This window comes from Ambystoma mexicanum, chromosome 9 (assembly GCF_040938575.1).
Source record: "Ambystoma mexicanum isolate Mex_15411 chromosome 9, UKY_AmexF1_1, whole genome shotgun sequence".
NCBI classification, from domain to species: domain Eukaryota; kingdom Metazoa; phylum Chordata; class Amphibia; order Caudata; family Ambystomatidae; genus Ambystoma; species Ambystoma mexicanum.
The window spans coordinates 1,432,265,462-1,432,292,232 of record NC_090931.1 but is presented as its reverse complement, the minus strand read 5'-3'; the positions used below and the strand labels follow the sequence as shown (position 1 = coordinate 1,432,292,232).

Below are 26,771 nucleotides of genomic sequence, written 5' to 3'. Positions count from 1 at the left end.
AGCGAGCGCTTAACCCACTGAGCTATCATATCGGCTAAAGTAAAATGAGCAATTATTCTGTAGTGGGTACCATTAAACTGGTAACTGAGATTTAACAGCAGACCAGTTCATTTCATCTGCAAAGTTGTCCGCGTGCTGCAGCAGCATGTGAATGATACATGCATCATAATTTATGATGCACACATCATGCATGCAAATCAATCATCAAAGCAAGGCAACGTGTTACCTTGCTTTGAAGAATAATGCTGTTGCGGGTGCTTTTTGTTTGTTAAAAAAAAATGCAAACCTTTTCATTTTTTTAAAACCGGACCAGGCGTGAGCAGAAACCGGCCCCCAGGGACTACACATGATTTCGGCCCGGCCACGGGCCGATTGGCAGATGGTCCAATCCGACCCTGGAAAAAGGCATACCTTTTGAGTAAGAGGATTAGTAATTTAGCGCTCCACAAAACATTGCAATTTACCTTGCCAAGCAATGTATAAAAGGATAACTTATTATGCAGTGGCCTGAGACAAAATATAAGAATATAATGGTATTGCCAGCATTTGAAAAAACAATGATAAAGCAATGAGTCCAGGTTAAGCTCTTAGCTCTTTCTGGTCAGTGCATCATTGGCCCACCTCCAGTAGAACCAGTTGACTCACCATTATTGTCTATATGCTTGGTCTCATGCTTTGCATGGTCTGCAGGAATGCCATATATCTCCACCCGCACAAGAGGGTCCACAATTTCATCTTTACTGTCCTCATCTTTCGGAAGCTGCTGGGCACTGATGACCTGGAAGGACAAAGCACAACCATTGTGGACCTTAAGGTCAATAATCTAATGGCTAAGATTGTTGTCGATGGAACGGCTGATAAAATAGCATCCTGTATGACAGCTCTGTGGGTTAATGCACATGGTGTAGCTATCCCCGCACAACCTGTAATCCAAAATATGAAATTTAGAGGACAGCTACACCCCATAAGACTGTGTCAGCAAATGCTAAGAAAAGAATCAAGGTGTTTCGTTATTGTTACAACCGGTGGAAGCAGTGTACATTTCTGTAAAATACTGGATTTAATTGTCAAATATCACCCATCTTCTGATATAAGCAGTACTCTACCCAAAAATGTGGACGCCCCTAAACTTAGCTACATACCCTGATCTATGGCATGGTTCCTACCCTGGGGGGGATCTACAACCACTTCTTAGCCCACTTTACCTTAACAGAGGAGAAATATTAATTTGCACATATGATCCCACCCACTAGGACAGTCAAGCATCGAAATGTCAGGTGTGAACATGAATACCACCAGCAACCTCATGCCAGGGCTGGCAGGGGCAGGTGGTCTGGTAGGTGGAGTTGGCCTGTGGTGGTTCATAGAATTGGAGGGTGTTTTCATAAGGCTGAGCATTACGGGCTGGAATGCTGGGCGTATCTGATTGGTTGGGAGAACAATGGCTTGGGTACTTGGCAAGGGAACAGGTTTCTATAACTTCCTTTCATCCAGCAATGATTAGAGACTGGTTGTGTAATTATAGTTCCTTAATTTAGGGCTTATCTAGAATCCTGAAAACAACACTTAGAAGTAAGAAGATATCGTTAGCAGAGAGAGTCTTTCCTTAGAAGACCACAGGTGGGAGTGTTTCAGTTTTAATGTCTAAATGACAGAGGATACATCAAACTTAAGGTTGGATTCATTTTAGAACTCTAGAAGAAGAGAACTGTATATTAATTTAAGAGTGGACATGCTGTAGAGGTAATCTTATCAAGTAACAAAAGTGAATTACTGTTTCACTGCATATCCTTTTTGAATAGTTGGAGTTTAATGTATTTACAAGCGCGCTATGCCAGAGATATTCTAGGATATTTCAGAAGTGAAGCAGCATGAGTTTAAGCAGCGTGTTAATGTATCTGTACAAGTTACACGGCACATAATGCTAAAGAAGTAGTCAACGTTGAGTTAATCACAAGTGGAGCGCTGGTGGATGAAACTCTGGGGGCACGGCGGCGATCGTTTAAAAGTAAAGCAGCGTCGAATAGCGGGCACGCATTGTAATTGCAAGTCACAGTGTGTTAATGCGCGTGTACTGGTACTAGGTACAGAACTGCTTGTAGTACCTTGAGGTTATGGCGGCAAGCGTTGCAATATTTTGAAGTCAATCAAATTACAAAAGATCTTATTGTCATGTTCACAAGTGAAAGCAGATAGGAGGAATTCATTGAGGTAGAAAGTGGACTACGCTCTTCAATGGGAACACTAGAAAGGTGTTCCTAGTTTAGTTCTATGATTTTATTTTTATGCAGGAGCCACAAACCAAGCAGTAAGTGTACAAAAGATTATTTCAACAGTCAGCAGCTGCATGTTGTTTGGCGGGGCGGTAATTCCCCATTCCACCATTGCCCTTCCCCATTCCCATTTTTGGCCCATAGGGCATAATGGGAATGGGGAAGGTGCTAATTATGGTACCGCAAATTTGCGGTGCCGTAATTAGCACCAAGGTCCCTTAGCGGGTTGGTTTTTAACACCTGCTAAAAGCAGGCGTTAAAGTACCAACCCGCTAAGGGACCTCGTAGTAAGGCGGTAAGGGTTAACGGTCACCGGTACCATTAGCGGTGACCGTTAACCCTTACCGCCTACCATGTAATGAGGCCCTTAATATTAAAAATACTCATTGCTAGTAAATAGAATTGACATTGTTTGCAACTACCATTGCTGAAGTCAGGAAGAGTCTAGTTATAGAACTCATTTAGTTTGTATAATAATACTGTGAATACAAGTGTCAGTCATTTGTGATATTTCCATGGGAATTACCAGCAGGTAAAGGATTTTATGACTACAAGTGTATTCAAAATGCATAGGCCCTACACAGTAAACCAGGTCATTTGTCTCACTACATATACCAGAGGTTAAGAGTTGGCTGTATCTCATTTATTATTTTATCCACTACCCCTTTCCCTTCCTTGCGGTTCTCGACTCAGCTGTAAACATAGGGTTGAGCAGGGAACTCCTGGTGAGGGTCTGTGGGATCAGCATCAGCTCCTGCGGATTCCAGCAAGCCAGTCCTGACACCTCAGAAGTATGTTTCTAACTTAGCCAAAACGGTAAGAACACCTCTACCGAGTACGATATTGCCTTAAATAGACTGTTCTCAGAAGGGTCTGCCTTACCAGAGGAGAAATATCAATTTGCACATCAGTCTGGTCTGGCACGCAAGGACAGTCCAGCACGGATATGCTAGGCGTCTCTTCTCTGAGCAAGAGTACCAAAAGCAAGCACAGATACATGTGTTTACCTTGTTGGGCATTACCAGTGAGGTAAAGCCATGTCTGTCTAGGTGCAGAGAGCAAGGGGTCCACGTCAGCATTACCTTTAGGTGAAACCCCAGCTGTTTCAGAATCAGGCAAAACCATGAGAGCCCCTCTACTTAGGAGGAACATCGCTTAAATAGCCTGTTCTCAGTTGAGGTGCACACTCAGAGGGGGTTTGGGGGGGGTCTACAATCGTTTTTTTAGCTCACTGTGCCTTACCAGAGGAGAAATATTAATCTATATATCAGTCTGTTCCTGCCCACAAGGACAGTGTAATGCTGTGTTTGGGTAAAATGAAATATAAAAATAATCAGAGCCTCTGTGCGAGCTGAGGTTTGGGAAAGAAATGTCAAGTATATGACCCTTGCATGAGGATTCTTTTAATCATTGGAGAAAGAAAAACCTGCAGGCGTGGGCAGAGCACAGAGGACACAGCAGTTTCAACCCTCTAGCAGGTTAGAGGTGCTCCGCTTAGGTCCCAGTTCACTGCCACTGCCCGGGCCTGTAAGCGCTTCCCTAACAGGCAGGGGAGCACCCAACGTTTCCAGCTGTCCTGGCCTGGATATAAATAAAGGGGCCGCCCCCTTGACAGGTGGCCCACCAAGATGCCCTGGGCCACACCTGGCAGACGTGGCCTTGGTGTAAGAAAGTTCTGGGGTCCCCCCATGCTGCAACTGATTGCTGGGCTTCATCTTCTATACTCAGCCCAGCCCATGTAAAGATTTTGGGGGCCCCACACATTGCTGCTGCTGTTGCACACTGAGTGCCAGGACCATCTTCAGAGAGCGTGAAGACTGAGACCAAAAAGAACATCGAGAGCACAGCAGCCAAGACCTTGAGGGAGTCCCGGGCCAGATTGTCTCAAAAGTAAGGTATTTATATATAGTTTTTGATACAGTGTACTGTATGGACTTTGAATATATTATTTAATTACTTTTCTATACTTTTTATCTGTAAAGGACTCTTTTTATATTGTTGTTTAGATACACAGCTGCTTACGATATTATATGTAGAGTCTCGTGATTTTCCCTTTTGTAAAAAAACTCTCAAAACCCTGCTGGCGTACTGGAAGAGAAAAAGAATAAGTGTGCATATAACAACTAAAAGAAGCGTACACCAGCCTTCCTTTGTCCGCTTTTCCTTTTGTGTGCCAGTCACTTTAACCGTGTGTCTTCTTCCTTAGTGGTATTCAGGGATCCTGCCCTAACCTTCTGATTTTTCCTACCTTCTCCACATTCACAGCAGGGCTCACCGGGGTGATCTTAAACCTAGGGAAGCAGAGTTTGGGGACAGGTAATAGGCAGGTCATTTTAGAAGTTAAGACATAGGATGTATGTTGGGTGCCTACATCTGTTCCCAATAAGGTGTATAATACAATCACCCTGCTACATTTTTGGTGGCACTGCTGAGATCACCTTTGATGTGCCTATACTCTCCCTATCCTACCTCCTTACCTCATACCTACCCCTTTTCTTTCCTGGGGTACTGTACGTTTGCATACATTTCCGATCAGTTTTTGTGTGCAGATTTTGGATAGGAATTTGTATATATTGTTATAATCATTATGTTTTTGATTTTACCGGATTTGCCACCCCATCTGATAAACAGGTACCATCCTCATGGATCGACTTCAGGTAGCCAGCTGGCATGAGGGTGAGGGGGTTAAGTCTATCCATGTCTTTATCACAGGTGATGTCCCTTGGAGTCCACCTCTACACCAGGTGATCAGTTTGACTGAGTCCCTAGAGTCCTTCACCGGCCAGGTCATATGCATGTGTAAATCCCCTGGCCCAGCAGGAGCCAGTATCCTGGTCGGCTATGTGCCTAGGGAAGTCTACCTTGAGAGATTGCCCCTTACCATCCATGGGGGAGACCCAATAGTGTCATATCCTCTCCGGGCACTGACTACCTGGACAGGGTTGCAGGCTAGTGCACCAGTTACACCACCTATGCTTAGTTCAAATTCTGCCTTGCCCAGTGCTGCGCCCAGTCATCCTGCACCATCCACCGTAGGTACCATCATGGCTGTAGCCATAAGCACCCCTATTTTACCGGTATCTAGATTGTGCATCAGTGCTACAGCAGAGGATGGAGATGCTGAACTAATCACTTCCTCCATGGCGGATGCCTTCAAGGATGTGTTGCATGAGACCATTGCAACATCGTCTGCGCATGACCCTTATGTCCGCATGAGACTCTTTTCCAGAGAGAAACCAACTCAGAGGGGTGAAGAAGAATACCTACTTTGGGCAGACCAGACCAACGAGATGATACATGACTGGAAAGCTAGAGGCATCGGGCCATTGAGCGTCTGCACAGTCCTGCGTTGGGAGTCATCCATGTGCACTATACCATAGATACAGACCCAACAGCCAAGGACATCTTGTACACGCTGGATGGAGTGTTTGGAGCTACCAAGTCTGGTTCAGAGCTGATGGTGAATTAAATACTATGTCACCACCTCGATCAGGGTGAGCGACTCTCAGCATATGTGGCTATGACTGAGCTGATTCTTCAGCTGGCTTTAGATTGGAAGAGGTTTGAGCTGAACAGCCTTAACCTGGTCAGGCTGCAACAGTTCATGCGTGGAGCCAAATCGCTGCCACAGTTGCTTCTGGAGCTATGACTCAGAGAATGGAAAAAACCCAGAAACCACCAACCTTTGATTAACTGGTCCGAGAGGTCTTCACTCTGAAAGGTGAGATGGAGGATGCAGTGTGCAGTTGACCAAGTCAACTGGTGTCTCCATATACTGCCCCAGGGTGTGACTTGCCACATCAAGTGAAGGAGTTTAACCAAACCATCCAGGCGATGAAGCTGCATAGGCTGCTGACAAAGCCACGACCTGTAATGACATCAAGGGCACCAGAGCGAAGAAGAGGCTCTACATCAGCATCCCGAGAGAGAGAACACCAGCTCTTCCGGTGCTCTCAAGAGCCATGACAGCCCCAAGTGAACCAACAGCATACTGAACCGCTCCAGCCTTGGCAGTTCTGCTACAGGCGTGAATAGGAGGGCCATACCTTCTATATGTGCATGAACACTTTGGATTATATGCAAGTCGCAGCAAGGTTCCAGGCCTTGAACACTCTAACACTCACAATGGTGGGAAATGCCAGCAAGGACTAGGAAGCGGAGCACCTGAATCCTCAATACTACTATGCTCTAACCGATTAGAGACACACAACAAGTCTGCACCTTCAAGCAGGCCTAAGGCTGCAGTGACAACATCAGTGGGCAAGTCATCTGGAAACCAGCATCCACCTAGACCAGCTAGTGCACCCGAGAGGACGATCACCTGTAGTCAAACTACCACAATCGCAGCACCAGAACATCATGGGCCATAACTGATGGGCTTGTAGGACCACCAGCCACAGTTATGCAGGTGGATTTATGTCTGGGGAAAGGAAGAATGAGAGTAGGAGAGGGTTGGGAGATGGTAGGATGCATCAACGATTTGATGGATCTAGAGTGAAATTGTCCAATAAAGAGGAGGAAAGTTAGGTGGTGGTTCAGGGTAGTCAAATGTTGGGTCCCTTGTCTAAGGAAGAAAAGGACAGACGTAGAACTAACAATTTATTTTTATATTGCAGTAGGAGTGGGCATTTTTTAGGAAATTGCCCGTACGCCCCCAAGAAATTTCAGGCATCAGTAACAAAATGCCACAAGGAATACAACAGGTCGCTAATACTCTCCAAGCAGCAGTTGCGCACATTACTGTAACTGTATCCTTGCATTATTTGGGTATGTTGAATGGTTCTGGTCTGGCTATGATTGACTCAGGTGCCATGAGAAATTTCGTGGATTGGGGGTTAGCTAAATCTTTGGGCATTCCTCTTAGGATTGGTTAGGTAAGGGCGGTAGATGGCTAAATGTTTGACTTCTGGACCTATCACTCACAAGACTGTTTCCTTTGAGATATTCATGGTTGGGAATCATGGAGAAGACATGGTTTTGGAGTTAATTGATGCACCTCAGTTACAAATTATTTTGGGGATGACTTGGTTAACACCCTATAATTCAACTATTGACTGGGGCAGGAGAGTGGTGGAGTTCAAATCTGAGTTTTGTAAGGAACATTACTTTGAAAATGTGGCTTACAAGGAAGAGAGTAATGAGGGCAGGGGGAAGACTGTTGTGTTATCTCCGGATGGGGGTTGGACTCATTCCATTGGCACAGTTCCAGGAGTTCTTCCAGAGATTTATAATGATTTTGAAGATATTTTTGATAAGACTGAGGCAGGGGGGGTTGCCACCAGACCCTTCTTAAGATTGCTACATTGATTTGGTTGATGGGGCATTGTTGTATTGTAGTAGGGTGTATTCGTTAACTGAGAAGGAGAATTAGTATTTGAAAGAATACCTTCATGAGAATCTTGCAGATGGGGTTTATAAGGCATTTGAAGTCCCCAGCAGCTTCACCTTTGTTTTTTGTCCCTAAGAAGGATGGTAAATTGAGGACTTGCATTGATTATCCCTCCTTAAATAAGGTTACACTTAAGAATTGTTACCCTCTGTTAAGCAAGGAGATGAGTGAAAAACAGAGTTTAAAACTAGATTTGAGTTTAGTATCAAGTAATGCCCTTCAGATTAGGTAATGTCCCTGCTGCATTCAAATTTCTAGATATTTTTGTATTCGTCTATATAGATGCTATTTTGATTTTTTTTCCCAAGATGAAGAACAACATCAGGCACATGTTAGAATGGTTTTAGAGAAATTGAGAGAGCATCATCTATTTGCCAAATTAGAAAAAAGCCAATTTCACACTCAAGTTGTTGAATTTCTTAGGTTTGTAATCTCTCCTCAAAGGAGTTTTTGCTGCAGCATTTTTGCGTCCAAGTAATTTCATCAATGTTTTTTCCAATGGATTTTGCCAACAATATATGTGGGGGGTGGGTTTAGGTGAACAATTATTGTAAGGTAGTGTGCGTTGGGCATGCAGGGTTTTCCACCCCGCATATATTGTCAGCAAAACACCCATTTGATTTTTTTCCCAATGAAATCGACTTCGGGAAAGAATACTCCACAAAATCACGTGAACATAGAACCACCTTGGGCTACATTGAATTCTGTGAAATGATGAAATCCTACAAACTACTCCCCGTGGAAGGAGACTAAATTCATTTACCTTTCTGGATGAAAGACTGAGTCAAACATGCGAGTGTAGAACCTGTGAGCTTGTGGTATGAACTGTCTCACAAGGCACTTTCTCCTTGGATAGTTGGAATCTAGAAGTTCACTGTGGGGCGAATTCATGAAAGGGAGGTGATCGATATTGCGACACATGCTTGATACTCATACTGATGTGACACAGAAAAATCACTAGGAAATGAAGAAACTGGTATTCAGATGAGAATGAGAAAAAAGTAAATGGTGCTAAAAACAAACATATGAAGTTGAGAGTATAAGGATTTTTACTGAATGATTAAACGTATGTAGCAAATATTCAAGGAATAATACCATTTTAAATGTTTAAAAAGTAAGATTATTATTGTTTTTTATATGCGAAGAGGTTCCATTTGTCTTTTGTAAATTCCTTAAGAGGCAAGTACAGTAGAGCCTATACTCTTCTCAGTACCTCTTTAGGTGGAGCTCTGTGTAGGTTTGAGAAGTAACTATCTTACCAATGTTAACTGAACAATTACATCTGATTCCACAAAGTCTATTTCTGTGTTTCATGGATATTATAAGCCGTACATTATTTCTGGACTCTGTGTTGTTATCGCTCCCCTTAGCCTATTTCTTCTTCTGTCTTCTTCATTCTCTGCAGAGCTACTTTCTCCCCAGCATGACATTTTCCCTCTGATCACAATGACGTGTTCTGATTGGCCAGCATGGGGAGTGATGCCAACGATCTCATCTTGTGCCAGGTGATCAATACAGGAATCAAAATGCACTGCTGAAGACAGACAGGAGCTACCAGCAGCCCAAGCTGGTATGAAGCATCGGGGGTGTTGTGTTGGTCAACACCAGAGACGTGGAATCTTGGCCTTATGTGGCATGCTGGAGATCTCATTCATCCTAGAGCCAAATATCATCTTGAGGACCAAACCAGACGAAATTCAGGTAACAAACATAATGACGCCCTCCCACACATTTACCTGTGCGCCAGCAAAGCACAGCGGCCACCAATGTTCCCTCTAATTATTTTTCTCTATGTGCGGAACTGATTTGCTGTTGTGCGCACATTATTTTCCATGTGCGCAGCTGACTAATGAGGTAAGCCACTTTGTGAGCATGCGTATTTAGTGAACTGCCGTTGCAGAAGAGAGTTTAGAAAGGAATTTCCTCTTCCAAGCCACAGAAATTCTTGGCAAATCTTACAACACTTTTTCAAAACACATAGGTTAACATGGAATATGTCATATGTGATTAAACAGAAAACTCATCAACCAGTCCAAAACTTCAACATCTGCCACAGTACCTTGCAAATGTTTTATGCCACTGGAAAATCACTCGTGTACTACAAAACACAAATATCTCTTGTCATAAACTGATGTGGCTGTCAAGAAATTCAGACAGAATACATTTTCCGATGGATTGATGGCAATTAAAAACAATGTGTCAAATGCTTATAGGAGTTCAAGTGCTACTTTAATAAAGTAATTCAATGGCCAGGAGAACATGCTTCTAATAACTTCTCTAAGGATGATAATTGCATCAGAATAACTGATGATCAAACATTCCTGTGCCTCCGCTTACTATCCACATTACGTTCTCCTGTGGGTAATTATAACACCAGCCTTAGAGCTAAGAGACATATGCACCATCCATTTTCACTCTCTAAAAAGTGAAAATGTGGCCAACAACAACGAGAAACAATGAACATTTTGTTGCTTCAACCCACAAAGCTCCACTGATATTTTTCCGAATTAGTGACCAGTAGAGCAGTGGCATAGGAAGGAACTCTTATAATATTAATGCCTGATCTAAACAGGAATTGTAAGCGGAAGAACATCTTTTAATAAGCAGAAAGTATCCCAATTGGCAAAGCTAATTACTTTTTACTCCCTGAAAAATCATTTGACTCCATGTAGGGAGACAAATCTGATTAGAGCCCTACTTATACCGCTGACATAGGAAGTTAAATGACAGGGCACATAATAAAGTCTATAGTTTGGCCCACGCTTCCACACCACAGCTTAGATAAAATTAAATAAGAGCCTTACTGAGGTTGGTTATGGAGCCCTGCTGAAGATCGCATATATATGCCTTTTAAGTTAATAGCATCAATTCATCAGAGATACAACTGATTAAGTGTCTTCTTCTGTACTTATGAATCCCTCTTCTGTAATTCTTTATCAGTTAAATAAGATACAGGGGGATGCTAGAGACGATACACACAGAACACATGGTCATATTGAAAAGCCCTCAGCAGCTGAGCATAGAAAGAAAAAGAAGGTGCTGTTGTCTAGACTGGTACTAGAATTTCCTATCCGTTAGCAAACAAGCACCACATTTTCTTCAGTGTACTGCTGAAACGTATGACTTGGTTTTTGAAATTTGCTGCTGTGTTCATCAACCGCAAGGAGTGATGACCTGAGCTCTTCCACCCATACCCTTCCCCGGCCCCTGTGTGCTTGCCACCAATACTAGTTGATAGAGCACTGTAAAAAGTGAGAGATTGTAGCAGTGAACACTCACTGGGAAATGTTCAGACCCACAATACTTTGCAAGCAAGGCATATTTAATGCCTCAGCATATTATGTGCATTTTAAGAATGTCATGACTCTGCATGTACGCAATTCTTTTGCAGTGCATGTAAGATTGTTTGCAACATACCCCACCCTTATATCATTGTGTAGGATTACACAGTGCTTAGTGAAACAGTTTTTGCCTGGCAGCGAGCTACCATGTGTGTGAAGGTCTATGCCCAAAGAAACTCTGAACACTTGGACACGAGGCAGATTGTGTGAAAAGCATTCTCCTGTCTGAATATCCAGTGCCCTGATACTATGGACAAGTAATCCCAGGCATAGTCCATACCCATTATCCCTTGTAGGCAAAGTAAATTATATTGTAATGTTGTTCTCCACTTATAAGGTATTGTTAGTAATGCTAAAGTAGGAGATAATGAGCATCACATTTGTCTTCTCAAAATCCTTACAGGGCAAATTAATATTTGAGTTTTATAATGCATTAACTTGTAAGGGGGCTGCTTCAAAGTACTTGTGTGACATATGTACAAAGAAGAGGAAGTATGGGATAAGGTTACACATCCAGGTAGCCTGCTTACTCAGTCAGTATCCAATATTTTAGCTGGTAGTTCGATTGTATCGTGTGGGTGACGCTTTTGGTAACGCACAATGAGTAACAGAAATTCTGGCATGTGAACGTTATTCATATTAGTCATATTACAACAAACATAAAACAAGTGGATGTAGGTACACGTCTGCTAACCTTTCGCAAAGCCAAGAGGAAGAGTCAAGGTTGTCCTGTGTTCTGGGGCAGAAGTTAGAGTCACAAGGTAAAAGTGCTGTTAGGGATTTTAGGCATTTACGATCACCCTTGCATAGTAGTTTATGCAAATTATCAGAATATCAATACTAGTTGCTTATTTTAAGAGAAAGCTAATTTCAATTAACTGCTGTGACTTGTGGCTTATTAAATATTTTTGAATAGGTGAGAATTGTCTGGGTGCGCTGCAAAAATTCTTCTGATCGGCACCCAGAAGGAAGCTGGGCAAGCGCACATGCGCACAGCTTAGAGGGAACACTGGCGGCCACCATCAAACACAATCATTAAAAACAAAACAGCGGATTTGTGTGCACAGTGGTTAAAGGACTTGATAGAAAATGCGAAGAGTGAAAGTTCAATTGTGTTCATCAAAAGGAAGAAACTGTTGCTATGCAAGAATGACATCTGGCAAATATTTGATACTGTAGATTGTGACTCTGTAGAACCATATATGGAATAAGGGATGTGCTGGGCTACATGCTGTCCTATAAGAAAGACTGTGTGCAAAGAGAAGCAATGAGTAGGGCAGGATGCCTATGAGGCGTCAGGAAGTGTTACAGGCGAGTTTCTTGCTGATGGTTTATTTGTAGCATATGAAAGAATACTTGCAAAAAGCTTACAACTGGTCTAGTGAACATAATCTTACGTTTATGTCCAGATGAACAGGGGAGAACCCACTCTTTCCTTTTGGCTGTTCAGGGTTGAAGTCGCTGCTCGCACACCGAAGGAATCTTGGTTTCAGAACGTAACCACAGTTAGCGTTCTGCTTAAAGAGACCGTCGCATAGGTCCATGTCGGTACCAGCCGTCTGGAAATTTAAGGCAACTGCAAGCAAAGCAAGAAAGAGAGTTTCAAATCCCCTGCCGTTCTTCAGATAACACACTTAAGACCACAACCTTCACCGTAAGCACACAGTTGAGTTGTCCTGCTAACTCTGTTTGAGACCAATGTCTGAAAATGTACATTGTTAGAGTTTGCCTTCAACGTTCATCTTTTCCTGAATCTCTAGGCTAAGGGGACTTCAAGAAAAGAATCATGCAAGCTCAACTTCACAGACACACCACCCTTTCAACCTCACATATACAATCCTCCTTAAGAGGCAATATCGCATGGCTGCACTACATGTGTTTCTTGATGGTTGCACAACATGAGTCCTCTCAAATACCAAATGTACATCGGGCTTCATTATGAGGTTGGTGGTGTAAGTAGCGCTAATACCGCCAAACTGAATTATTGCTACCATCAGTGGTAACAGTAGTGTCTTTACCTAATTGTTAAATATTGTTATTTTCCATCCGTAGTCTCATTGGATATTATTGGGGAATGTAGGTGTTATCGGGGATGGTAATACCACTGGGCTATTACCACACATTTTTGGAGGTGGTTCCACCAGGCACAGGCAGGCAATTTTCCGATTCATGAGTTTTCAACCCCAAAATCTGGCAAAATGAAAAAAACAGGTGGTAATACTGTTCCCGCCTTTTCTTTCATTTACAGCCAGATAATATCTGCATCAAAATATTTCAGTAGACTTCTCCACACTTTTAGACCGCCATCTCTCAATGTCAGGGAGGAAGGCCTCCATAGTGTCCAGACACTGCAGTCATTTGCCATCAAGCCTGTGTTTGTTGTACACCAATGGCAATACCTATCAACTCCCTAGAGCGACTAGCCACTCAGGCATACCGAGCCTGTGTCCCGCTGAGAGCGTGTTCAATACTGTCTCATGCATGATGGCAATGACTTTGACTGCATCTCTTCCGCTAAAGATTGGGCATTCAGAATCCAGAGTGGGCTTCTGGAGACCATCTGGGGTACCGTTTGCCTCACTGTGTATCATAGAGTTTTCCTTTCACACTCCTATTCCTTCCTTGCCCTATTTTATTACCTACTTGTGTCACTTAACAATTTAAAAAACATTTTGGGCATCACATTCAAACTTTTTTATTTTCATTTCATTTCAAACTTCTACTTCAAACCTTTACTTTCGAACCTAATACCAGATACTGACCCCAGCTTCTGCTTTTAGCTATTTTAACATTACATCACTGTCATCTGGACTATATAAGTGTGAGATCCATCACTCATTAGGAACATATCGTTTTAGTAAATACATTTAAAAAAACATATTTGGGAGAGAAGATATGGGGGAGCAGGAGAGCTCTGGGGAAAACCTATATTGAATGGGGCAAAATCTGAACTGCCCCTACGCTATCGTTTCACCCATATGCGCAGGACTGAGCCTGGTGGAACAATTCTGCATGAAATGGATGGAACAGTGGGTTGGGGCGGGGGGCTACGCCCCTCGGCTGAGGGCGCGAGACTGGAAGTGACCTCATAGGAAACCTTATCAGTTCATGCTTGCCTGGAAAGACATCATCGCACGTCACTTCCGTCTATGAACAGTAAGGTCAGACACAGGCATTGTATGAATGGGAGTAATGTTTTGGTGGGTGACCGGATAAGTGTGGCGGAAGGCCTAGTGATCGCGTTCTCAAACTTTCCCAGGTCAGGTGACCAATTATCTATAAAGGTAATGGATCTGGAGGGCGGGTCAGTTCAGTTAGGTGGATCCCGGTCAGGTGGACAGTTGGGGCCAGCGACTCAGACCTGTCGTGCAAGTGAGGCGCACCATAACACTTGTGGACCCCCTCCTCTCGTATGCCCAAGTGCGCGACTGACAGATAAAGGTAAGGAGACCTGGTTAAAAAACTCCAAGGGGGAAGGAGGTGGTCAGGAGAAAGGTGGTCATAAATGGTACGCTTGCATGGGCCGCTCAGGGGAGCCAAGAATTTTCATGATGCTTAAACAAGACATTGATTTCCTTCAGGGTAACTTGAACATGGGTGGGGGGGGACATTCTGGGTTGGTTATCTGCTACTACTGTTTATTGTAGACTGGCTTATTATCATCAGAGTGATATATTTATTATGTCCTGGTATAAATCTGGAAAAATACTGGCAGTTTTAGGATAGTTATGGCTGGTCTGGTAAGGGCTGATAGGCTCTCTAGTATATTCTAGTTTCTGGTATTTTGAATGTTTGTGGATCCCAAACAAATACCTGTTACTCTGATATAATTAGGTCGTATTTATAAAAAGAGGGATGATGAAATGGGACATGTTAGAAAGGGAGAAGTTGAATTGCTTGAAATAAATAGGGTCAGCTGGGATGAGTACAGGGGACGTGCCCTATAGATCTTTCAGGATCCTGCTGCAGAGTCTCATTATATCCCCATTCCTTCTCATGACCACATACAAGTGGAGTCATAGCGTGGCTTGTACAAGGACAGGTGAAGCTGTGTGACTGGTACTAAAATGAGGCACAGGCATGGTCAAGGGACAGTCTAAGCGGGTGGAAGCCCCACCTAATGGCACACCTGCCTACTTTATGTATGCTAACTACAACAGTGCCATGTGCAGGTTTTCTGAGGTCTGGCACCTTTTAACGCAAGATAACCGACATACTGGGTTTCTGGTAGAGGGCACCTTTAATCTGGACAAGCTAGTGACATGAGACGTACATTAGAGGAGCCAGGTGAGCCTGAGACAGTGGGCAGCATACCTTACATTAGAGGAGCAGAAGGGCCAGGTGAGCCTGAGACAGTGGGCAGCATACCTTACATTGGAGGAGCAGAAGGGCCAGGTGAGCCTGTGGCAGTGGGCAGCATACCTTACATTAGAGGAGCAGAAGGGGCAGGTGAACCTGAGGCAGTGGGCAGCATACCTTACATTAGAGGAGCAGAAGGGCCAGGTGTGGGCAGCATACCTTACATTAGAGGAGCAGAAGGGCCAGGTGAGCCTGTGGCAGTGGGCAGCATACCTTACATTAGAGGAGCAGAAGGGGCAGGTGAACCTGAGGCAGTGGGCAGCATACCTTACATTAGAGGAGCAGAAGGGCCAGGTGAGCCTGAGGCAGCGGGCAGCATACCTTACATTAGAGGAGCAGAAGGGCCAGGTGAGCCTGAGGCAGCGGGCAGAATACCTTACATTAGAGGAGCAGAAGGGCCAGGTGAGCCTGAGGCAGCGGGCAGCATGCCTTACATTAGAGGAGCAGAAGGGCCAGGTGAGCCTGAGGCAGCGGGCAGCATGCCTTACATTAGAGGAGCAGAAGGGCCAGGTGAGCCTGGGGCAGCGGGCAGCATGCCTTACATTAGAGGAGCAGAAGGGCCAGGTGAGCCTGGGGCAGCGGGCAGCATGCCTTACATTAGAGGAGCAGAAGGGCCAGGTGAGCCTGAGGCAGCTGGCAGCATGCCTTACATTAGAGGAGCAGAAGGGCCAGGTGAGCCTGAGGCAGCGGGCAGCATGCCTTACATTAGAGGAGCAGAAGGGCCAGGTGAGCCTGAGGCAGGGGGAAGCATACCTTACATTAGAGGAGCAGAAGGGCCAGGTGAGCCTGAGGCAGCGGGCAGCATGCCTTACATTAGAGGAGCAGAAGGGCCAGGTGAGCCTGAGGCAGCGGGCAGCATGCCTTACATTAGAGGAGCAGAAGGGCCAGGTGAGCCTGGGGCAGCGGGCAGCATACCTTACATTAGAGGAGCAGAAGGGCCAGGTGAGCCTGGGGCAGCGGGCAGCATGCCTTACATTAGAGGAGCAGAAGGGCCAGGTGAGCCTGAGGCAGCGGGCAGCATGCCTTACATTAGAGGAGCAGAAGGGCCAGGTGAGCCTGGGGCAGCGGGCAGCATGCCTTACATTAGAGGAGCAGAAGGGCCAGGTGAGCCTGGGGCAGCGGGCAGCATACCTTACATTACAGGAGCAGAAGGGCCAGGTGAGCCTGGGGCAGCGGGCAGCATGCCTTACATTAGAGGAGCAGAAGGGCCAGGTGAGCCTGAGGCAGCGGGCAGCATGCCTTACATTAGAGGAGCAGAAGGGCCAGGGGAGCCTGAGGCAGCGGGCAGAATACCTTACATTAGAGGAGCAGAGGAGCAGAAGGGTCAGGGGAGCCTGAGGCAGTGGGCAGCATACCTTACATGATTAGATGAAGCAAGAACCAGGCAAAATGCATCAAAGATAAGGGGGCTGAAGGACTTGAATCATCGATTAAGGGGACAGATTGGATTCCTGAGGGCATAAGGGGCTAGTGGGTCATCCACTCGATTGTGCCCCCAAATAGTAGACGAAAAACAGGAAGGCAAGCAGGACGAAGAATCTGCAGCGGATATGATTGACTTCTTTACTAGTGTTCGTACTTCAACACCGGGCAGGGGCTAGGGGCAAGAGCAGGCATGAATGCCCTGACCCCGGGAGGCGCACAGACACATGCAAAAGGGCTACAGTAGACGCACCAGTGATTTCGCAGGGTGGTGAAAGCCACAAAACAGAGCCCCATGACTGCATGGCTATCACTGACTTTCTGTTAATGCCACAAAGGGGTTTAACTGACACTCCCCTACACAATGCAGACTGGACATACTTCGTGGATAGATCTGGTTACTGAGACCAAAATGGTAAATTGGTGTCTGGGAAGATGTGTCCCAGGGAAACTGTGGGGAGTGAGAAATTACCCATTACCTCAGCTCTAGCGGCTGAGCCTGTGGCACTCACAAGGGCATGTAAATTAGCAGGAAGGCAATCTGTGAATACAAACACTGGCTCAAGGTACGCCTTTGAAGTTGCCCACGATTTCGGACACTTGTGGAGTCAACAAGGGTTTCTGATCTTCACTCCGACTCCTATTGAGAACCACCAATATGTGAAAGCACTTTTGGATAACACATGCTCCCTAGGCAGATAGCCATGGTTAGGTGTGCAGCCCAACAGTTATTGGGCAATGAAATAAGTCGGACTTTACTGCAAAACTAGCAGCGGTTCATGAGTGCCAGGATGAGTACACTCTTCCAGTGAGAAAGGTCCCGGGACCATCTCCCTTTAACATGGGAGGAATTGGCACAAATGCAGGAGACCGCTTCTCCACGTGAGAAAGAGTACTGGGCATGAAAAGGGTGCAGACTGCATGAGGACTCTCTATTCAGAGATAAATCGGGTGAACTGCTAGCTCAGACAATATCGCTGGCATGTTTAGTTAGACTGGATCATGGATAAGCACGTGTAGGAAAAAGAGGACTGATCACCTTGGGCAAGCACTGGGACACCGCTGAGTTTGCTGCTCTGGCCCACGGCTATTGTAAAAGCTGTGTTATCTGCCTCCAGAACAATGTAGGAAACCAACCATACATTAGCACACCGGCTGCCTTATAGTGCCTTTTGTTAACTATCAGGCAGACTTTATTCAACTACCACAGTGCAATAATTTTCAATATGTCCGGGTAGTATTGGACGTTTTTTTCTGGGTGGGTGAAGGCGTACCCATGCAGGGGCATATACGTGATTATTTCGTTTCTGAAGATTTCAAATTCGAAAATTACAAATTTGAAATTTTCGTAAAGGAAAAAATCACGCACATTGACACCGCCCGCCATCTCCCCTCCGTCCATCTCCCTAACCCTTAATACTACCATACTTACCTCCGACACCCAACTTACCAGTTCTCCTTCTCTGCTATGCTCACCCCCATTGAGAGACGGAACTTCCACCGCAGGGTCCTTTTTTTTTTTTTACACTCTTTGACCCCTGCTTTACTTTTAATGTAAGCCGGGGAACACCCCCGCAACCCCATAGTACTATATTGTCGATCAATATGGATTGACAGTTTTTCTTCCAATGCCGAATTCAGCATTTTTGGCAATATGATTTCTTTTTACGACTTTTTCTGCGGATTCCATGCAGGATCACTGATGCCGTAACCTTTGCTAAGGTTTCCATAAAGGATGGTTTGCCAAGGTTTGAGAAACCTATCACTGTAAACAGTGATCAGGGTACCCACTTTGTAAACAAGATAATAAAGGAGCTCTTCACTCCTCTTAATGTGCACCATAATCTCCACTACCTACACCATCCACAGTCAGCGGGTGTGGTAGAGCTACAAAATAAATTGTCCAAGCTGTACCAAGAAAGTGGGTTGAAGAGCCCAGACAGTCTCACTTTATTTTTCCTAATATGTGCATCAAACGTAGTCGGAGCACAGGGTTGAGTCCTCAGGAAGTGTTATATGGGTGATCAACGATACTGCCCTCACCTCCTCCTGCAAGGAATGTTGATGTGTATCTTGTTTTGTGGAATAATAATCTCCTTAACTATGTGAGTTCACTCATCTCTATCAGTTCTATTCATGAGCATCTGAAGTCCCTTCCGAAGATGCCCACGGAAGCTTGCCACTCGGAGCTAGGTGAGTATGTGATGATCAAGAGCTATCAGCAGAAATCTGCATTGTCACTGCATTGGCATTGAACTTTCTAGATATTGCTCACTACAAATTCTGTGATTTAAGGTTAAGCAAATTCCAAACTTGGGTGCATGCTACCCAGTGCAAACACGCTCTGGCTCCAGATAAATGAGTGGGAGAAGCATGGGCTATCAAATCACTGATCCTTTCCTGCCCGTTCTCTGCTTCAAACTGTTCCCTTTCTTTAAAGCCTATTCCTACTCCGCATGGGCCAGAACAAAAAGGCAATCTATCTCGCGCTTGACCACTGCAGATGTTGAATCATGGCCTTGGTATTGTCGGAGGTGCATGACAAGGGGGGGCCCTTCCGATTTTAATCGACGTTGGGAATGTGGCATTTACCTTCCTTTGAGATGTGTAGCTAATGCAGCACCGTGCCAGCTATGTGTGGTCGCTTACCCACGTAAAACACTCCCAAATTGCCTCTTAGATGAAAGCTATACCCAAGCTTTAGCAGCTGAGCAACAGATATTAACTTCCAGTCCAGGTTTTCAGAATGAGACTATGGCCCTCATTAGCTTACCGACACTGTTGTTTCCGGACCGGCAAACTACGAGTGTTGCGGGTGGGTGCCGTCCTGCCTGCTAGGTCAGACCTCACCCGCAGAGTTTCATGGAAGCACCTGCACTCTGTTGCGCACAGTGCCAGTGCTTCCGTCCTCCCCATTCCCGTGGAGTCCTCCTGGACTCCACGGGAATGGGTATTAACAGAATTGCTGGTGCTGGATTTACAGGAACACCGGGGCTGTAATGCCCTGGTTAATCTGGCAAGTCTGGCGCCGGTAAATCACTACGGGTCCAGCGGCAGGCTGTCGGTTTTACCGGCACGGCTACCGCTGGACTCGTAATGAGACCCTATAACTAGTTTTGTTGATCCGACTGATGCAACTGTACTTTTGCCAGAGATAACATACATCTCTGATCTAATGCATCATTGTTTTTCTGTTTTACACTTTAGGCAATGGAAATGGAAACTGCATCCGAAGGTCTTCTGGTTCCACAATGGTTCTGTTGCCGCAGCAGTGGAGAATGTAACTGCTCTGAGAGCACGTGAGAATGAACCGGGTAGGTGTAGTATGGAAGAACTGGAGCTAGAGTTAGGAACAGATTTCATTGAAGCGGTTGTATTGTTTTGCTTTGTAATAACGACCTTGAGTTTCAGGAACAACACAGAGGTAACCGAGTTTTGTTCCAATGTGCCTCAAATAGTATACTATTACAGTATGCGAACCACAGTAAGATTGGTGGACAGTCTCTGTGGTATGACACTGTTAGTCAGATTGACAGGTCTGAGTTGCGATATCTTATTTTCAATCTATTGTTTTTCAATTCCTTTGCCTGCATTTTAGGTCACAACACAGTTTCCCAATTGTTTGGAGAGAGCCACAATAAGATTGTAGCAGAAAGTTTAAGAATTATTTACTACAAGTGGTAAGATGGAAGTGATTGACCGAGTTTGGGATGGTGAGAATACAGCCCCTGTAGGTTTACCAGGGCCAAGGATTAAATGTCCGATTGGGTCGATTAGAACGAACAACAGGAATTATCACAACTTAACCAATACAGATACTAATATTGGCAAGCTTAATGTGATCGAAACTCTCAGCACTATCACTAGAGATACACTAGTCCAACGGATCAAAGGAGTTCTATCATTGGGCAGATGTTACAGTGGGACATTGCCTTGTGGATGTGCACGAATATCTGAACAATGAGCTCTTAAGCATCAGAGAAGATGTACTGCACAACAGCTGTCCAAGAATCCTTGGCAATGATTCTGAAATTCTGGAAGAGCTTTGGCTCTGGAGAGACCTGTGGAAGTGGAGTGGAGATGCACAAATAAGTGTGCACTTCCAAGGCTAAAGGTCTGGTGAAGGAAGTGTGGGCAATAACTATCACGATTGTGCCAGGTCACTGGGCAGACTGTAAATAGGACTGGGCCACTCATCGAGGCGTATAGGAGGTGCCCAATACCCAACTTATGTCCCAGGGGCAACCTTGGATCTGTGATTAGCTATTGGTTCCAGCTGAAAAGGATGGCCCCTGCCAGCACTCCAGCTGCAATGCCTTAGTAAGCTAGCTAGTGGTCATGTGGTGCTGCTGGGGAAGTAGGGAGCAGAATATGCTGGGAAGGGAAGGCGACAGGCATTACTTTGAATAGTAAGCTATCGTTTCAAAAGGAGGATACATGTGTAGAGTAGGTATCTGTCCCATCAGTAGATATGCTTTTTATTTTACAGACAAGGACACAGCAGTATGATGGTTTCTGGCCGGCAAAGGAAAGGTCGGCGAGCTTACACATAGAGTTCCAGCAGAGATGCCTTAGATTGCTCCCAGACGGTGCATATATCTGTTTGGGCTGTTGCAGGAGGTAAGGAAGATAACTGATGCAAGGAAAGGTTTTCAGGTGTTGGAAGTTGTATCTAATGTGGAGAAGAAAGCTTTTGAAGTAGTCCGCCATACTGCCACCATGGGCACTCCCTATGGGATGTCGTTTGTTTGATTGGTAATTAAATCTGTGAACAGCTGTACCTCACCACTACTGTGTGTGTAATACTTTGCTTTCTGTCGCAGATGCTGCTGTGGAAAGAGTAAGGTGGTGGGTAAATACTGGGCCCTTCAGTCTCCTTGGGAAACTATATTTTGTATCCATATATTATGCTGAAAAAGATGTATATTAAATGTAAATGTGTCCAATTGCAGCAAGAGTTGGAAGTTCTAATGAATATCCCAATTCAATACATTCTTATTTTTTTTATTAGAATGTATTTTAGGGGAGTGTTAAAAGCCTCTCCGCATTGGCCCGGTTCCCTTGCAACGTGTTGCTCATGTAAACAAAAGAGGAACTGTAGTGTGAAAGATAGTTGGTTAGGGAGTTGTTGCAATAGAGTGCTAAAGGGAGGATTGTAGGAGCATATAGTTTTAGTAAATGAATTTAAATCAAATATATATCGGGGAGAGACAATGGGGCTGGAAATAAACTGTGGCAAAATCCACCCCATCACTATGATATCGAATCACTGGTATGCGCTTATTATTTTCTTTTCTAGCAGAGTTTTGTTAGGTCATACCTCCCTATATTGGCAGAAGGCAATACGCGTTTGGCCATGCACTGAAGAACGCATGTGTACAAGGAATGAGAGTTGTAGGCTCCAGCCCCTCCAGGGTTACTGGAGCAAGGCCTGATAGTAGCGGAACAATCCGTCATGAACTGGATAGAACAATTTATTTTATTGGGTATTAATAAAGTGCCTATACAGCAAATGGTGGTTCAATGGGTTGTTGATGGAAAATGGAAAATGGAAGTCGTCCAGAGGGTGGAGGACCTACTCCCTTCATCTGAGGGGGGCGAAGACAGAAGTGCCCTCATAGGAAGAGGTCCCTGCCCCTCACAATGCTTGACCTAGAAGAACGCATAGCACATCAGTCTGTCTCTGAACATTAAGGATGGACACAGGAAGTTTATGAACGAGACTGTTGTTTTGGCAGGAGGTGGGATAAGTCTGCCAGAGGGCATAGTGATAGAGTTCTCTAAACATCACATGTCAGGTGACCAATGATCTATAAAGGTGATAGGTCTGGAGTGCAGGTCAGATAGGTGGGTCCCAATCAGGTGCAGGTTGCTGTGTTTCAAATTAATAAATCACCTTTACTTAACAAATTGATATGTGAGCCTGGTTTCTCTGACATCTTCGTTTGTGTGGGTATAGGAAGTGTACTTTAGCAGTGGAATTTTCTGTAGAGAAAACTCACTTTACGGAAAGCCTACCCCTAAAAGACAGATGATGCAGGAGCAGATAAGTCCCAAGCACATGTAATCTAGATTTTATCTACAGTAGATCAGCCTTCGGCAAGACCGGTACAAGCACTAGGCGAACTAGGCTGCTGCCTAGGGCACCAGTCAGATGGGGGAACTAAACACGTTTTGTTTCAATCTCTGGCAAAGCAGGAGATGCAAGAAAAAGAACGCTGAAATGGCTGACGGAATCCCTCTTGAAAATAGGGGGCTCCTTCAACAAGAAAGTGAGCTTACAAGTTTGAGCATTTTTTTGGCCCCACTGCTCCCAGTAGTGGAATCACGGTATCTTCCTGCTGGCATCTCATTCTGAGGCTGCAACAACAGTGGTTCTCAGGTCTGAGAACCTGAGATGAAGGCAGCAGAAAAAGCCCAGAGACCTGGAAGAGTACATAATGACAAAACATAAAGGCCAGCTTAATCACCCGTGGCAAATCTGAGATAAGACCATTGTTCTTTGACCTTCTCAAGGCCTCCAAAGAAAGGCCCATTCAAGACAGACTATGGGCCTCATTACGAGGCTGGCTGTAAGGGGTTAAAGGCGCCGGTAAGGATGCCGGTGCCGTTAACCCCTTACCGATGCATTCTGAGGTCCCTTAGCGGGTCCCAATATGGCCGACTGGTAAAACTAGCCCTCCTGTCATGATCACAGCAAAAGGTTCCAGGGGTATCCCAAAAAGGGACTGGACATCAGCTTATCATTGTTGGTTAGTGGAACAGCAACACAGTGAGTGGGTGGACTTAGACTAACACTTCCTGACTACCTAGCATGGCTGCCCTAGTTGTTCTCCAGTCAGTGTTGTGCGGTCTAGCTGTTGTCACTCCATTGGTATTTAAGTCCCTCCCATCGTGCGCTCCCTGCTTCGCGTCTAGTCAGTTTTGCCGACGCTTACCTATGCCTGTGATTCCTGTCAGGCTCGTACTTTCATAGTTCTTAGAAGCAACAGTTTAGCGACCATAGTTTATAGCCACTTCCCTCTCACATTAGCTTAACTGATTTTGTGACGGAAACCTTCAGAAAATTCCCTCCTTTACTCCTGTCAAGTCATAGCAGACATTGGTGGCGTTGTGACGAGCGTATTGCTCTAGCGAGCCTCCGCCTAAACTTGCGTTTTCAAAGTTTACCTGAAGCGAGTATATTACGCACCTCTTGTGCCAGTTTGGCGGCAGTCTCCGAGCCTCTCGCTCTTCGTCTACAGCCCTGCTTGAATTCTCCTCAACAACCCAATTCCGGAGCAAGTGCAACTTGCGCCTTGCTTCCTGTCAGGCGCCAGTGTCCTAGCGTTTCGCTCATTCTCCACAGCCTGCTTCAACTTGCCAGCATTCCCATTCCTCCTGAGGCGACAGCACCGCAAGTATCTCAGCCCTTTCTTGTCACGACACGTTATTCATTGTTTTAAGTTGTGTACGGGTGCAACGTTTTTAAAGTTGTGGAGAGTTGAAAACTGTACTAGCGAATTACGCCAGCACTAGTTTGAAGGAGGGTCATTCTTGTGTTCCAATTGTTCTCTTGCATGTGCTATTGGTAGCTTGACGTATTTTGGATGTTGCATTTGTTGTGGTACCATTGTTGGCTGGATTTACTCAGTCCCAGTTAGGCACCACTTTTCATTCATGGTTCTTCCACCGCATTCTTACATTTCCCTATACTCTTTAAGCACATAGAGTAAGCTCTATAGCTACCTCATAGGTTTCCACTTCCCTCACATGTTCAAAGTTCATATAATATCACCTTCCGTGCCTGGCGCTCATACCATCAGCATCCTTCTTCAGAACACTGCGCCCCTGCACAGATGCAGGATGGAGAGCTCATTAAAAAAACATACTAGGTGAGACTCTAGGGGAAATATTGCCAGAAGATTAAATACATTTCCTGTGCACTTTTGGGTAGCTTCCACTTCACTTAAGGGAATTTTCCGTGTGTTCATAGGTTTACCTGATAATAAAGAAATTGTAGAAAGTGAACAGCGCTAACTAAGAAGAGGTTTGGAATAGCTTCCTGGGTGTCCCCGCAGAGTCAAGGTAAGCGTTACAGAACGCGAAGCCGTTCAGAAACATACTCTTCCTGGACATCATGGGAACCACAGAGGTTGATCAGCTAGTACAATTGTTGGGGGAGTTGAGAGCTGAGGTTCATGCAGCTCGGTCAGAGACCAATGCCCTTAGGAAAGAGACAGAACTGAGGAACTAGCTCGCCAACTTTTGCAAACTCAAGCTGGACAGGTTCCCTTGCCCTTGGGTACTCCACAAGCATCAGCCTCCACCGCCCCACCAGTTCTAGTACAAGTAGTTGTTCCGGGAAACATTCCCTTGGCTCCTCTGGAGCGCTTTACTGGGGATCCAAAAAAATTTGCAGTGTTTTTAAACCAATGCAGGTTACACTTTCTGTGCAGACCAGGACTTTTCACCACATATCAATCCAAGGTGGCATTTGTTCTATTTTACCTGGGGGGTTATGCTGTGGACTGGTCCATACCCCTTGTGAATCGAGACGATCCAGTGCTGAGAAATTTTCAGGAATTCCAACAGGAGTTGGAAAAACTATTTGCTCGCCATACTCAAGGACAAGCCTTAGATAATGAATTGTTGTCACTCCGACAGGGCAATCAAGACTTACTGGCTTACGTGGCTACCTTTAATAGGTTGGTGGCAGAGACCAACTGGCCCTCGGAGAAAAGAACCACTATATTTTACTGTAGGTTGCGGAGTGAGTTGAAGGATGTCTTGGCACAGGTGGTGAATCCCCCTGAGGGTATCTCTGAATTAATTGATTTAACCATCCAATTAGATCACCGCCTACAAGATCAGCGAACCGATCGTGCTCGCCCAGAGAGTCGGGCATATTTTGTTCGCGCAAAGGAACCAGTTGGAAGATCGTCGTCTGAAACTCATTCTGAACCCATGCAGTTGTGGGGCATTCGAGGCCCAATCTCTCAGGCTGAAAGAGATAAGAGACGGCAACAACAGTTATGTTCGTATTGCGGAAAGAGTGGCCACTTCCTGAAGGACTGTCCAGTGAAACCTTCAAGAAAGCCTTTGGGAGGTATTGGCCAGGAGAAGAAAGATCCGAGTCCGGAAAACATACATGCCCGACAAGTATAGAGGTCAGCTTGTCGAGTGTCAGGAAGGTTTCGGTGACCTCACACTTTGTGTTTCCAATCATCCTGTTTAGTATGCATCAGCCCCTAAAAAGATTTGCGTTGAACACTTACATTGACAGTGGGGCTACAGACAACTACATGGATCAACAGTTGGCTAGCAAGTTGGAAATTTCCTTAACGGAAAAGTTGGAAGCTGAAAATGTTTCCAGGGTGGATGGCACTCCATTAGTGTCAGGCCCAGTAACACAGTGCACCAACAACCTTATAATGCTTTGCCAAGGAGGACACAAGGAGGGGATCTCCTTCGACCTTATTCAAGCACCCAATTTCAGATAATTTTGGGAATACCTTGGTTGGAGAAACACAATCCAGTCATTGATTGGTGTTCAAGAACCTTGACGTTCAGTTCTGGGTGCAAGAAGACTTGTAGTTCCACAGAAGATTCAGCAGAACTGGAAAGACCTGAGAGAGCAATCGACATTACTTTAGGTCTCCTCAGTGCACTGCCATTGGAGTATAGGAAGTTCCAGGAAGTTTTCCAGGAGGAAAGGCAGGCTGAGATTTTACCCCCTCACAGACCATATGATTGTCAGATCGACCTTGTTTCGGGAGCTCAGCTTCCTTACCATCGTATATATGCATTAACGGAGAAAGAGAACATCCATCTGAAAACCTACCTCGAGCGGTACCTAGCTAATGGTTTTATTAGACCGTCTAAGTCCCCAGCTGCGTCACCCTTGTTCTTTGTGCCGAAAAAGGAAGGAGAATTAAGAACTTGCATTGATTATCGAGCATTAAATCAAATCACAGTGAAGAACCATTACCCTCTGCCCCTCATCTC

The 26,771-nt window shown here is 45.1% G+C and overlaps 1 protein-coding gene across 1 annotated transcript in view; it reads right to left on the bottom strand.

The window, feature by feature from the left end:
• PLCD4 (phospholipase C delta 4) overlaps window positions 1-26,771 on the bottom strand; it is a 679,750-nt gene that overhangs the window by 94,874 nt on the left and 558,105 nt on the right. Inside the window, exons 13-14 of the mRNA XM_069616847.1 lie at window positions 12,401-12,579; window positions 646-778 (exon numbers count right to left, since the gene is read on the bottom strand). Coding sequence (XP_069472948.1) covers window positions 646-778; window positions 12,401-12,579 — 312 coding nt within the window. The remainder of the gene's footprint in view (window positions 1-645; window positions 779-12,400; window positions 12,580-26,771) is intronic.